At 28.5% G+C, this 15,464-nt stretch overlaps 1 protein-coding gene across 1 annotated transcript; it reads right to left on the bottom strand.

Annotated features, from left to right (window-relative positions):
* Positions 1 to 307: 307 nt before the first annotated feature.
* Positions 308 to 2,450, bottom strand: LOC102592555 (exocyst complex component EXO70A1-like). Its single transcript, XM_006345610.2, has one exon. The coding sequence runs from the start codon at positions 2,331 to 2,333 to the stop codon at positions 402 to 404; it is 1,932 nt and encodes a 643-aa protein (XP_006345672.1). The 5' UTR covers positions 2,334 to 2,450; the 3' UTR covers positions 308 to 401.
* Between the last annotated feature and the right edge of the window lie 13,014 nt (positions 2,451 to 15,464).

The raw sequence follows: 15,464 nt of genomic DNA, 5'->3' as shown, positions 1-15,464 counted from the left end.
AAAATAGAGAGTAAAATAAAAGTGGATCGGAGTTAGTTTTATAATTTTTTGATTGATAAATATGATATTTAAAATCAAATTATGATTAAATATAAAAGGTAATAGACTCCTTACTCTTCGGACATAAATTCTCGTGATTGAAAAACATCTTCCTCTACTATATTATATTTTTAGATGAAAAAAATGAAGAAAAACATACTACATTATATTTTTAGATAATTGAGATTTAAAAATTTAATTTGAATAACAATAATATATAGAATTTATAAAAATAAATTATGCAGAACTTTATCTTAATATTTTATATTTAAACTTTTATAATGTTGGGCCCGTGCTGACACGGGCCATTTTTTTCTAGTCATACATATAAATTACACATGTGATTACTATTTTTTTCTTCTTCACTGCAATTGTGATGGTATTGTACGTGATGGGGATGACTCAACTGACGATGAACTTCCCGATTCAATCGGTCCGAAAAATAAATCGGACAAATAATGTGCTAAATCTTCCGGAGAATATTTGATCACATGACTCGAATGTCTCTCTTTTGCTATCGTATCTCTATGTATATTGTAAAACTCTCTATACACGGGAAGTATTTTCCTTGCGATCGACACTTTCAAATCATCTCGGAGCTTACTATTTGGTACGACGTAAAGAGATTGCTTCCGGTGAGCTTGCTCGAATGATGAATTGAATCTCTTGAATATCTCTTTCACTTGTTGTGGAGAGATCGAGGCGTTTGGTTCTCGCGGGAGAGATTGGATGACGTGGCTCCATCCTAGCTGTTCATAATTGGAGGCAAACTTTTTGATTTTTCCCTCTTGTTTTGATATCCAATTTTCACCAAGCAAATACTTGAGATTCGATGAACGGACTTTTACGACGATGTACCGGAGATTGTTGGCTAAGAAGAGGTACGCGAGGGAAACGTCTTTGTAGTGCTTTGCTTTGCCGTCGAGTTTGCAGAGAAGAATGAGAATCAACCAAGCAAATCGGAGTGAGATTACCGGTGCTGGAGACTCATCGGAATCAGCCATACCAAAATATGATTCAGGCAATGAACTTTTAGCCGGAGGAGGAGAGTCGCCGAGGATGTCAGAGAGTACGTAGCTGTAATCGGCAAGTAGAATGATGTAATTCATTGCGTCAATGGTGAGAGGATGGATTCCACCGCCGGCGACCGTCGTCTTCGACGATTCCTTTTGAAGAGCAGTTTCAAATTCAGCCAAAGCCATCCTTATAGACTCGCCAAGCTTAACGAGAGACGTCATCGCTTGAGATCGGATAGCAGATTCTGAATCGAAGGAAAATGTAGTTTCAATCTCTGTCCAGTGTTCGACGATTGAAGTGTACATATCGAGCATACGGAACACTTTTTCCGGCGACTTCTTACTGTTTTTCGCCACAATTTCCGGGAAGCTAAACAGAATCATAGCTCCATCTTTTGAAATTTCAGTAAAACACGATTCTCTAATTGCATCACTGGAAGCAAAAACGTGATCGCAGAGAATCCTCTCACCGTCGAACAATGTTTTCATAGCTACATCCACCGCATTAAGCCAATCCTTAATCTTCAGATCCATAACTTCCCAATCCATTTTATGAACTTGCGAAGAACTCAATTTCTCAACACCGAGTCTATAAATCCCTTCATCGATAATCGATTTACGTATAACTTTGTAAATCTGCAAGCACTCTTTCGTATATCCAGAAGAAATCATACACTCTGCAATCAATCTCAAATCCGCCATTACAACATTAGAAATATCCTCAACTTCAGAAATAGATTCACCAGCAATTGCAACACGATTATCAATATCATCATCCTCAATGTTGAACTCAGAGGTACTCGATCGAGTACTTATCGAAGTACGTGAAGACACAGTGGATATAGATTCAGGATCCAAAAGTGCTCTGTTAATTGATAGAATCTGATAAAACTCCTTCTGCAGTCGTTTCATCGCGATTTGCATCAATGATTGAGCACGAACAAGCTTATCGGATCTGGAATTCTCACTAGCATGAAAATGCATCGCCTTATGTAAATTATTCACATATTTGATGAAATCCTTTGCTTCTTTTCGATTCTCATAGAACAGAGAAGTCACCTTGGCGAAGGTAGTAGTATCAGGATCCCATTTCGTGATCATCTGCTCAGCCATCTCGATTGTCCGATCAATCACTGCTTCAGAAAAACTCGGCCTGGATGGCGAAAAGGCGAAACGGGAAGGAGAAGAGAATGGTGAAGTAGATGGAGAATTCATATCAGTTGCTGAACTGTGTTTTGGAGAAAACCAATTCAGAGTTTTCATTCCTTTTCTCGGCATGTTTTTGTCTTATGTTTTGAGAAATAATTGATAAATTTTGTTATCGCGAAAGTGAAATAATCAAAAAAATTGGATATATAGTTTTTGGATGAATAAATGAAGAGTAAAGTAATATGATTGAAGTTTTTTTTGATGGGTTTTGATGGGTGTTAAATGGGGTATTTATAGAGCGCGCAAATTGCATTGGACTTTTAGGAGTCAATAATAGATGCAAAATTGAGTATTCAAAAGGTGTTTACTACTATTATTCACACGTTCCTTCAATAACAAGAAGTTTTGAATTATTCCAATTTTACACTATGGTTTTATGTTGCTTAAGAAACCAAAAGTGTGTAACAATGTTCGATTTGACACGTGGACCATGGTATATAAATCTACCCCAATGATTTTTTTTATTATTACTTCCTCTGTCTCGATTATATATGATATTGTTTGACTTTACATAAAGTTTCAGAAAGAATAAATGACTGTCGAAAATTGTGGTCTAAACTACTTACTTTCATTAGGGTAAACTGAAAATTAATTACTAATTAGGTCTAAATTATTGCCAATTATAAAAAGATAGAAGTTTTTTCTTTGATGGACTAAAAAGAAAAGTGTTTCGCGCGAGACAAATACATTACAATACATTTGACTCTTTTAAAGAGTATGATATCTCAACATGAATTGAGAACACCTCTGAACTTAATATGAATTGTTAGTTTCGTCCTTAAACTATTGATAGTCTTAACGACACCCCTCTACTTAGCTAGCTCAACGTAAATACATCCCTGATTTGTCACATGATACAATAAGTGGTCTCAATCTCTCGTATGAGCGTGAGACTCTTTATAAAAAGCTGAGAGAAATATTAAAAACACGCCTAAACTTGGCGAGAATTTAGGAATGTATTTCACGCATGTGGCAAGATCAAGAGTATATTTAAGTTCAGTTAGTCAAGTAAATGAGTGTTTTTAAAGTTGACAATAGTTCAAAAATAAAACTATAATTAACGTCAAATTTAGGAATATTTTCAATACTTCTCCCTTATTATTATTATTATTATTCCATAAATAGAACCTAATACAAAATATATGTGTCATGGAAAGTGAAAGCACAACTAAACTTCATATGAAATTGCTTACCTCATTACTTAATTAGCGCACCCTTCTAGTTATTTCCTAAAATTTTCTCAGTTTGTTTCCTTTTGTTACATAATTATTATATTTAATTGGTCATTAAGGGTGTTTAATTAGGTTAGTGATGGGAGTGGTGATCTCATCATTAATATATATTCGCAATTATTGACTAGTTAATTAGCATTTTTTTTTATATACACACAATAGTTATACCTTATTGCTCCATAGTTCAAACATATCATTTTCAAGAATTCATCAGACCAAATAAAATACTTCACAATTAAACTAACTACTATTTCCTTTGTTTCAAAGTAGTTGTCAATTACGTTTCATTTTTTGAGAATTAATTTGACTAAACTTTTATAGTTAAAAATTTGATAAGATTTATTCAATAGTTCAAAATTAAAATTTGAATATTCTAAAACTATACGAAAAATATAATACATTGAAATTTTTTTCAAATGAAAAAAAAACATCTTAAAATATTATTCAATAATTGTGACAAATAAAAATGGGAGTACTAATATTATACTATCATTTTCTTCTGGGTCATATTAGGTTGGAGTCGTAATCATTTAACTAAGCATTACTTGTACATCATTCTACTAAAATAATTTTAATTCCTCCCTAATTATTCTATGTACATACCTTTTTTTACTTTTTAATTTCTTAAGAGGTTATTAATCATGCTCCCATTGTATACTTCTAGAAATAGTAATTTCAATTCTCAGTTATATTGTTCCGACTCTCTAAAATGTTATAGCATCTTTATTGGAATCTCAAATATGCACTGTTTATAGAGGATCGATCAGCCACACTTCTTTTGATATTTTCCCCGCCTAATCAGTGGAACATTGTTCACTGGGATAGAGGGTCAATTCCAACCCGTCTACAAAATGGGACTAGTGTTCAGTCTTGGTTAGTTCCACCTCTTTGAAGGGTGATGACACCAGTAGTTATGGAGCACATATGATCATTTCTGTCACTATTGAATTCCAACTTTGAAGAATCTAAATATTATAAATTTCAATCATATCTGTAAAATATTGAATAGTTAATTTATACTTTAGATAACAGGTAAAAGTGTCAAATATATCCCTGAACTATTCAAAATTAGTCCGTTTAATCTCATGTTACGTTTTTTGCTAGAAAAATACACTTCTTTCAACCGATTGCTCCAAAAAAAAACTTGGTTCTATTTTAATTCTTCTGCGTTAGTTTATTGCTTTATTAGGCCTTTTTTTTCTTTTAATTTGTCTTTGAAACCATGTTCTTCTGGATCGATTTTTTTATTTATTTATTATATGTTCTAAAGTTGTTAAAAGCATAAGAAAAAAGAGATGTGTTATGTAATCTCCAGATATTAATGGATAAATTATCTTAATCTGAAACGCTGAATTAATTTTTATATATGTTACTTTAATGCTACTTGTAATTAACTAATAAAAAAAGAGCAAGTCGATGATGATCATATATATATATATTTGAAATTCTAAATAATAAGAAGATCATAATATATCTCACAAATAAGGATAATTAATGTGAACATGCATGCTGCATTTGATGAATAATCACACTTTTAGGCATTTGTAGACTAAGAATTTTTTTTGGTTCTAGTGTTATATACTAAAAATACGTACAATAATAAATTCAGTATAATTCGAAAGGTGAGATTGAACTAAGAGGACATAATGTATGCGAACAATGAAAAATGATAAACCTTCGATTGAATGAAAAAAAACACGTACATTTACAATTAATGAAAAATGAAAGAATAATTCAGTTATATCCATCTTAAATTATTTCCTATTTTTAAAATAAATAAATAACTATAAAACATCTATACATATATTTTGACACCCAAAAATGGACCATGGATTTGAAAAACTTGCAAATGAGTAAATGAGTATATGTGGACAAGTCTGTTTTTTTTATTCCCAAAAAGTGTATTATATGGACATATTCTTTCAACATAAAACTATAGCACTTGTTCACATTGAAATCTTTATTCTTTTAGGTCAAAGGCTTATCAAGAATTTCACGTTTATGAATTTCTATAATAATTTTAAATTAAAATATAAAACAAATACATATATATAAATGCGTTATTGACTTCAGATGAACTCGTAGATTTGAATGATGTACACACAATTTTATGCAAATAATTAATCACCAGTCTTTTGCCATAATATTGGCTCATAACTCATTAATATATAGAAGTTAATTAGTACGTATGAATTTAGGACCAAAATTACTTTTAAAGCTTTACTTTCTGTTCTAAATTGACATTTAGTTTATATTACTTTCAAATCGTATCTATCTAACGCGTGCGTATATATATACGTATAAATATTTATTAATAAAGAGTGTTAAACTTTCTATCAATATTAGTAAACTGTTTTTAGTGACATTTATAAAGAGTGCTAAAATGTAATTGTTACCAATAATTGTTTCTAAAGAAACATATTTGGCGATAATTAAGCTATTTCATTAATAAATTGCTGCTAAAAATATTTTTGATGTAGTGTACATATTTTATTTATTAATTAGAATTAGAATATTGATTTGGTCACATGGTCAAAACTTAAATAACATACTTTGAAGTCAGAAATTTATAGAATGGTTTACTTGGTGAATTAATAATATAGGTTGATATTTAATATAATGTTTTCAAACTAAATAAACATTTGACTAACATTTTTAATTGTATTATTCTTTTTCTCTTTTTTTTTTGTGGTTTCTGAATTTCTATATTTTAATTAGAAACTGAATTAATGTAGGCCTTATTTCACTAAGAATTGGTCAAGTTGATCTTCAATAAGGATAATGTGAGCCAAATAAACTGAAACAAATAAATATTTATATATTCAAAAACATATTTAACTGCTAACAATCGAATCCAACTTATTAAATTAAGATGTATATTCTTAATTTTATTATAAATTCAACTATATTTTTTTTCTGATGAATAATTTATAATTTCCTAGATTCTTTTCCTTTATTGCTGATTTTACAGGTAATCCTTTTTTTTTTTTTAATCGAGTGAGTTATTTTTATATCTTAGTTATATTCACTTTGCTAGGAATAAAAACAAAGAAAAAAGTTGATACAACAGACAAGGCTAATTATTTGAAAATGACGTTTAAAAAAGTTGGTGATCATGGATAAGGATGTTGGAGTTTTATGGAGTACAACAATATTTCTTCAGTCTTATATTTTATTTTTTTAACAAAATATATATGAAAAAGTCAATAGCAGTTTAGTTTTTCGACGTAAGTCGATACGCAAAGGGAGAATATTATAGAAACTTCGCTAACTTTATCATCACTTTTAATTCTACATAAGAACCTACAATAGCAAAAATATGTTTATGCCTGTTTTATATTTCCACAAAAGTAGAACATTATGAAAATTTTACTGACTTTATCATCAATTTTAATTTTGCTACGCTCAATAAAAACCTAAAATAGCATAAATGGGTTTATGTCCTCTTACAAAGTCATTTGACTGCAATCACACTTGGAAAAAATATATAGAAAAATCGATCAAAATTCAGATAGTAATAAATTAATTAAGTTACTAAAATTTTCGTGGTATGCAAATACATTGCTTTATATATCATGCATCTTCTGTTGACTACCAAATTTCATTACTATGATATTATTAATTATTATTATTATTATTATTATTATTCAATTAAATAGGACCCAAATACTGTCTCATGTAAAGTGTAAGAACAAAATTCATATGAAATGGCTTACCTCATCTCTCTTTTACCGTCTTGCTTATCAGCCACCATTCTAGTTATTTTCTGATATTTTTCTTAGTTGTTTCCTTTTGTTTAATTACATAATTAATATTTAATTAATTAGATTGTATTTTAAAAAATATTAATTTAGGGTGTTTGTATGAAGAAAACATATTTGATCAAAAATATATAAAAACATTTTGTACCATTTAGGTAAATATTATGAGAGCTATATAGGGTGAAAGATTGAAAGGTAGAAAGTTTTCTAAAATATTTTGACCAACGAAACATGAAAAAATAGGAAAATGTTCTACGAGAATACATATCCCTTGGTATTTTCCTATTTCATATCATTGAGAACTTTATAATTAAAACATTACGATAAACATATTTTTAAGTAGTTGAAACTATTTATTCTTGAGAAAATCTCGTTGCTAACCAACCTATTCCTTCATTCTATTTTTATTCTTTTTTTGGTTATTTAATTTGTTCCCTTCCTCTTTGTTCATTAGGACTATTATTTACCCCTTCATTGCAATTTATTTGTTCTCGACATATAAAGTACACAAACCCCAATAATTTGGATATTAATTACATCTAGTAATGGTAAATGGACGGATTGGGTAAAATTTGGGCGGGTTAAAAATGGGTTACAATTTAATCCGCTCATTTTAATATGGGTAAATTATGGATTGAATAAAATACTAGTTATACCCATTTGAAGAGTATCAATTCTCCAATAGTTCTCTCATCTCCGAGAAAATGAGTTGAAACAGTTTCATAACTCTGTTTCCACTCCATAGTTAATGCATCTGCTCTCCATGCTTTATAGTCGATTAAAATGGACCGCAAAGTAAAAAAAATCACTTAGCAAAGTACAAGTATAATGTAAAAAACAAAAAAAAATGTAAAGAAAGAGATAAGTGTCATCAGAAAGCAACTTACATAAACTATTATACAATTACACCAATTTCCTTTCTTTTCAAAACACTAGCAGAAATATACAAAAACACTTCATACCCATATATGACATGTAGTTTATCCATATTTTAATGGGTTAAATACGGATATAAGCCCAAATATTATCTATATTTAAAATTCACTCTCTCAACCCATATGTAATGGGCGGGTCAGTGAAAAATGACCTAAATTGCCGACACTAATTACATCATATTTTGAAAGTTTTCCAAATTACATTAATCTCAGATTTTTTGCGAATACATTGCTCCTTCGTCCGATATATAGAAACGATACATACCTTATGTATTAGATATATAAGTTATGTATCAGATACATAACTATAAATCATATTCCAACTGATTTAGGTTTGAAATAATTGAGGTTATGTATCAACAATAACATGTGTACCAAATATATTGTATATAAACAAAATTGTAATGTATCGAGGTGAAGTGATGTATTCGGATAGTGGCGGAGCCACGACCTTACAATTATGGGGTTCATCCAAATCTCCTTCAGTGGAAAATTATATGATTTATACATGGTTAAAATAACTTTTTAGGTATATATAGTAGATGTCGAACCCCTTTCGGCTACTTCATGTGTCTATTTTTTCAAATTTTGAACCCCCTTATTGAAAATCTTGGCTCCGCCACTATATCTGGATGTTAAGAAAGAGAAAGAAAAAGAGGATTTTTGTTATTAACTCAAATCGCGTAATTATGTCATGTTCCTTATAATTTAATGTTATGATCTTAAACAAGTTATGTGAAAAGTTAAAATTAAAAAGCTATAAAAAAGGAAAAAATATTCTTTTAAAATAAAAATAGGACAAAACAAATTGAAAAGGAGGAGTAATATTATATTCCCTTTTTTAATTTCTTTTGATCTTGTCTTTGAAACCGTGTTGATCTGATCTCCATTCCAGAAAAGTTGGTTGATTTATAAGTAGCATAAGAAAAGAGATGTGTCATCTCCACAAATTAATGGATAAGTTATACCCTAGTCTTAAACTATGAAGATTTATTTAATTAGCGGTAAAATCAGAATTTTTATTTAGAAATTTAAAGTATGAACAAATAAAATATACAACGAAGTTAAATGGATTCAATATCAATATATATTAAAATAATTTTAATCATATATACATAATTGAAATTTTTTTATTATAAAAAATGCAAATGAATGTCCTGCTCGATTATACCTGGCTCCGCTTCTATTTATGTTATTTTAATGCTACTTGTAACTTTTGAAAAAGAGAGAAGAAAGTTGATAATAATATATATTTGAACATTCTTAAAAAGCAGATCAATTCATTATATTGTAATATATATTTCTCTAAAGTCTTTGATAAGGATATATGATGTGAACATACAAGATGCAATTTGAGGGAAATCATATATAACTTCATGCATTTATAGACTTAGAAAAAATATGGTTGATCAAGTGCTACTTTGTTAAAACACTAGGTCCTATATCTCATTGGACTTCTTCCTTTTTAGTGAACATGAAATGGATGTCCTAATAAAAAATAATATTAATACGGTGATAAAAAAATTTCCTTCTTTTTAGCTTTATTTTAATTACTGTCAATTGATTGGTGCATGAATAAAATTGTGATGAATTATGTATGTGATAATTAAATTTTATACACCATTGAGTCATTCAAATGACATATATCAATAGGTAATTTTTTTTTACTAATTTGAATTTTAAAAATAAAATATATTATATGTTATAATGGGTAAAAATGACTTGATAGAACAAAAAGCTTACAAGTTACACTGTAAAATTTAATTTTTAACCCCAAAATTAGTATTAAGGCCAATTGAAGTTCAATAGGTGAATGTGGAGAATTTAAAACTATTTGTAGTATGTTTGGGATTCTTTTTTTTTTTTTTTCTTTTTTTTACCTTTTTGCTTTAAAAGAATTTTTGAATCATATATTATATCACTCGATCTGAAATTAGTTTGGGGGCTGATATATGAGTCCTCTATTAGCATTTAACTATTTTCAGGTTCATTACATAATTTTTTTACCTCTCTTTAGAAACTTCGATCATTTTTCTCCCTTAATTACTTAAACTCATAACTATAAAGTTTAAGGTGAAGAGTGCTTACTATTCGAGCAACTACTCTTCCTATCAGTTCATTAAAAATATATATATATGAGCATCCAAAAATAGACTATGTACTTAAATGACTAAAGGAGTAGATAGACTAGACATAGTTTGATCAATATAATGTAAAGCCACAACACTTGTTAGTTGTTCACATGACCTTTTTTTTTGGTTTAGACTTTTAAAGAAAGCCATTAGATTTTTGTTTGAGACATAAAATCACACATCTTGACTAAAATCTGAGATAAGGTATGAAAACAGTTTAATTATTTTTATTTCAATCGAGTTGAGTTTTTCTTCTCATGCAATCATGACTTTCATAAAACAAACAAATTTATCTTAACACTAAAAGCAAAACAATAATAATTCTTAGTTCTACCAGCTATGAAGTTTTTCTTTATTTTTATGTCTATAGTAAAAAAAAAATATCACAAAATCTATTTGTATGAATTGAGAAGCTATATCTCTCATACGTAAGACTTCCTAAACTCTGATCGGTTTATTTGGCATTTTGATTATTTGATAGATCCAATTTCATGAGCTATTTCAGGTTCACTCGAAGCTTTAATTAGCAGCAAACTTATAATATGATGTATGATGAGTACACGTAGCACTAAAAAGAAAAGAAATGTTTGATTCCTGAAAATCAATGGATATAACACATGATGACATGAACAACAATAACAATAACATATATATATAGTGTAATTTCAAAAGTAAAATTTAGCGAAAATAAAATATATATTGTTAAATCTTTGTAGGATAATCTTCGAACTGTTTGAATATTCAGAAGCAGATCCTAAAATTTACACAATATTGATACTTAAATGTGAACATGCTACATTTTTTAGGAATCAAGTGCATGCATGCATTTATAGACTTAGAAATTTGTGAGAGAGGAAAATATATACAGAACCCAAAATAGGCCATGGACTTGATTTATTAAGACTTTTTTTTTAAAATAATATAAAAATTGTACTATTTTTCGATTTGTGCGTGTCATCCTTACGCAGGAGTCACGCTAATTTTCTCTGTATTGTCCCAATTTTATTGGATGTCCCCAAAGGAATATTTATTAAGACTTGAAATAAACATAATATTACGAATAAGACACTTTTCAAACGGAGGGTAAAATTATTTTGTATCGAATACGTTAAGGATATATTTAGTCCTTTAATTTTCCATCTTCTAAATGAATTAATTTGTGGTTTATATATAATTTTTTTAAGAAAATATTACAAGTGTGGCATTTGAGATTAAGGATCACAAGTTTTATAACTATAACCATAACTATAACTATATATATATATTATATCAATATACATTTTATTTATATTATAAGATTACTTAAAAGATATTTAATGATTGTGAAGCCTCCCTCCTCCGTCCACTTTTAATTGTCATATTACATTTTTCGAAAGTCAATTTGACAAATTTTCAAAGTTAAATTAAATTACATTAATTCGATATTTTTAAACAAAAATTTAGATATTCAAAAACTAACGAAAAGTACTATAAATTGCATTTTTTTTGCATATCAATATGATGAAAAAATACATCATAAAATGTTAGTCAAATTTCTTGTAGTTTGACTCTAAAAAACGAAATCACGACAATTAAAAATGAACGTGGGGTCCAAAGCACATTTTTTCATCGAAAGTTTCAAGTTTAGTTGTTTACATAAAAACTACTAAATATTTTTTTCTCATAGACTTCTTTCAACTAACTATACTTAATTAATATATATATTTCCAAATCAAATTATTGTGTTTGATTTCCCTTTTCAAATATATAGAAGTCCATGAATATGGGGAATTAATTGTCTCAATTGAATTACTGGAAAAAAGCCAAGTGATATACGCAATATAAAATTCTTTATGTGGTTTATAAACAAAAAATTCCTAAATTATGTTCTGTCTTTTTTTTTTATAAATTCCTATGTATATACATGTGAAAACGAATTTAAGTTCTAATTCTAAATCAAAAGTTAATTAGGTGAAGATTCTTTTACGCTTAAACACCTCTCTGTGGGTTCAAGATCAAATATTTCAAGCGTATTTATATATGAGAGCCTAATGTTAGACAAATATAAATAAATAAAAAATGAGTGTTTCTGATATTATGTAAAAAAGATAAATCTTGAATCTAAAAGAATTCTAAACATATTTAGCAATTAGCTTGCGATGTGAAATTCACCTAAAGTCTTTGACCAACGTGAGATTCTAACATGCTACATTTGAGGAATCAAGTGCATGCATGCATTTATAGACTTGGAAATTTGAGCAACCGAAATAGGCTATGGACTGAATTTATTAAGACTTCAAATGAATATAGTGTTGCGAATGAGACACTTTTGAGACGAAGGATAAAATTGATCTGTATCAAATACGTTAAGAATATATTTAAATTTTTAATTTTCTCCGCTTTAAATGAATTTGTGGTTTATATTATAGGATTACTCAAAATATATTTGATGATTGTGACACCTTACGACTAATTAGTCCAAAACACATTTTTTCATCGAAAATTTCATGTGCACTCTGCGTTCACATAAAACTAATTAATTAGTAATTGTATGGCATGAATTTTCTTTATGTGGTTATAAACAAAAATTTCCTAAATTATGTTTTGTTCTTTCTTATCAATTCCTATATCTATAATTGTGAAAACGAATTAAGCTCTAAGTTTAAATGAAAAGTTAATTAGCTAAGATTATTCAAAATCATATATATGAAAACATGAATAATTGTACGCTTAACTAATGTAAAACTTGAACACCTCTCTGCATGTTCAAGATCAAATATTTCAAGCGTACATATAACGTATAATATAAAAATGGGAGAGCAACATTAGATAAATATAAATAAATAAAAAAGAATTTATTTTTAATACTGTGTAAACAAAAAATAGATCTTGAATCTAAAATAAAATTTCAAAATAAATAGTAGTAATTAGCTTGTGAGGTGAGATTCACCTAAGTCTTCGACTAACCTGAGATTCTAACATATTAAAAACTTAAAATAGTTTTCTTTTTCTTCGAGACATATTCTTAATGTCCTTGCATCATCATATCAACATACTCTACTCAATCATCTGTCGATTTAAATTTTCCTCCTTGGTACAAGAGGCAGGGCTTTGCAGGAAGAGGTCACCAGGTTCACATGAATCCATGGTTTCTTCCCAAAGTTATATATAGTAGCGTTATATTTATAAAAATAATAATTAAATATATGTAAATTCACACTCGAAGTATCATAAAATGCAATGATGATTGAGTGCATCTCTCTAAGTGACGTTAAAAATTTAATCTTATAGCTATCTAGTTTTATTTTCCTATCTCAAATTGGGTAACACCCCTTCAAGTGGTTATTGGTATCACTTTAAAAAAATTCAAGTTTATCACATCGGAAATTCCTAATTAAAAATTTGTAGTAGCACAGAGATGTTAAAACTCTATGCTCAATGCTCACTTACAGACAGGTACTGTTATAGACACCACTAGGATTATTCTTAAAAGAAAAATGATCAAATTTGTCCTTGTACTATTTTAAAGGGATAATGGTCTGAAAAATACCCCAACTTTGGTCGGATTTGCTGTTGCGATACTAAACTTTCATGAGGACCTATTACCTCCCTAGACTATTTAATACCGTATTTTTTACCCCCTGAACTATTTAATAGTGTATTTTAAAGGTATATATGTGCTCACGTGGACACATTACTATTTATAATTTTGCATTATTTTTTATGTCCACGTGAGCAAATATATATGTTTAAAATAGGGTATTAAATAGTCTAGGGAGGTAATAGGTCCTCATGAATTAAAGTTTAGTATCGCAATAACAAATCCTACCAAAGTTGGGGTATTTTTCAGACCCTTATCCCTAATTTTTTTTATTTAATTAACCAAAAATGTGTATATTAAAAACTAGTAGTACTGATTAATATAACATACAATCAATGGGTTCATTTGATCTCAATATATATATATACACTATTTGAATAGACAAGAATTAATTTAGACCTATAATTTTAACGATTCTAATGATAAGAACCTAAACCGGTCAAATTTATATCTTAAATCCACTTTGTCGTAATAATGCAATCATCATCTCGAAATTCTGAATACTCCTTTTACCATAGAAATCAACCATCCTCTTTTAATTGATAGGAACTAAGCAATCAAACGACGTAATCTGACGAATATTTCGAATCCATTTGAAAGTGATGAACTAATATATATTATTTATTAAATTGTGCGTCATGAACATTGACAAATAATGCAAATAATTAGTGGTTTGGAAAATTATTGAATTTAATTTTAGCTAGATTTTCAAAAATCTTGAAAATAAGCAAGAAAAAAGGAAAGCAAAGTAATATACGTAAACATAAACCACGACAATATATAGAAAGTGATTGGTCAAAACTTAAAAAGGCAATATTGGACCATAGTTGAATTATTATACTGGCTACCCTATGTTCAAATATCAACATACAATATATCTATATTCTATATTCAACATTTTCTTTAATTATGTGGTTTATTATAACAAATAACAACAAAAAATAATTGATCAATGATGTGCTACATTTTTCATTTTCTTGAAAGTAACATTTGTATTTTTAATTCTTGTTCTTTTCTTTCCTTTCTCATTAGGGTTTGTAATTGTACTCTCATTTTTAAAGTGAAAAAGACGAATTATATGTTTAATTCAATTCTAAAATTACCTCGAAAAATCATTATGCAAAGATCGCATATAAGAAGCTAATACCTTAATAATTAATCAACATGAGAGTACTCAAACACCACTTTGTATGCCTAAGACGGAACAAATGAACATGATCGTCAGCGCCGCTAGTTCAAGAATAAATTTGTTTCTGATAGAAAAAATGTAATTGCAAGACTTATTAACTGGTTGATTTTTATACGTCAGTTCACTCAATCGTTTGTCGATTTGAATTTGAATTATTTCCTTGACTCGAAAGAAATATCTATTGTCACTTTTAATTGTTAGGAAGTCCAATCAAACAACCTTGACATATATTTCAAATTACTGGAAGATGAATTATTATATATTAATGGTACGTAATGAATTCATTGATAAATAATGCAAATATTGGTGAGCATAATGGGTCTGTTTTGTTGTCTTAATAAAAAAGGGATTATAACATAAAGTCTAAAACA

The sequence above is a fragment of the Solanum tuberosum genome, unplaced genomic scaffold (assembly GCF_000226075.1).
Source record: "Solanum tuberosum cultivar DM 1-3 516 R44 unplaced genomic scaffold, SolTub_3.0 scf00071, whole genome shotgun sequence".
NCBI classification, from domain to species: domain Eukaryota; kingdom Viridiplantae; phylum Streptophyta; class Magnoliopsida; order Solanales; family Solanaceae; genus Solanum; species Solanum tuberosum.
The sequence above is the reverse complement of the archived record's forward strand: the minus strand, read 5'-3'. Positions and strand labels throughout refer to the sequence as shown.

What these genes read in the sequence shown, in the direction of transcription:
- LOC102592555 (XM_006345610.2), bottom strand. Translation starts at nt 2,333, where the DNA reads ATGCCGAGAAAAGGAATGAAAACTCTGAATTGGTTTTCTCCAAAACAC.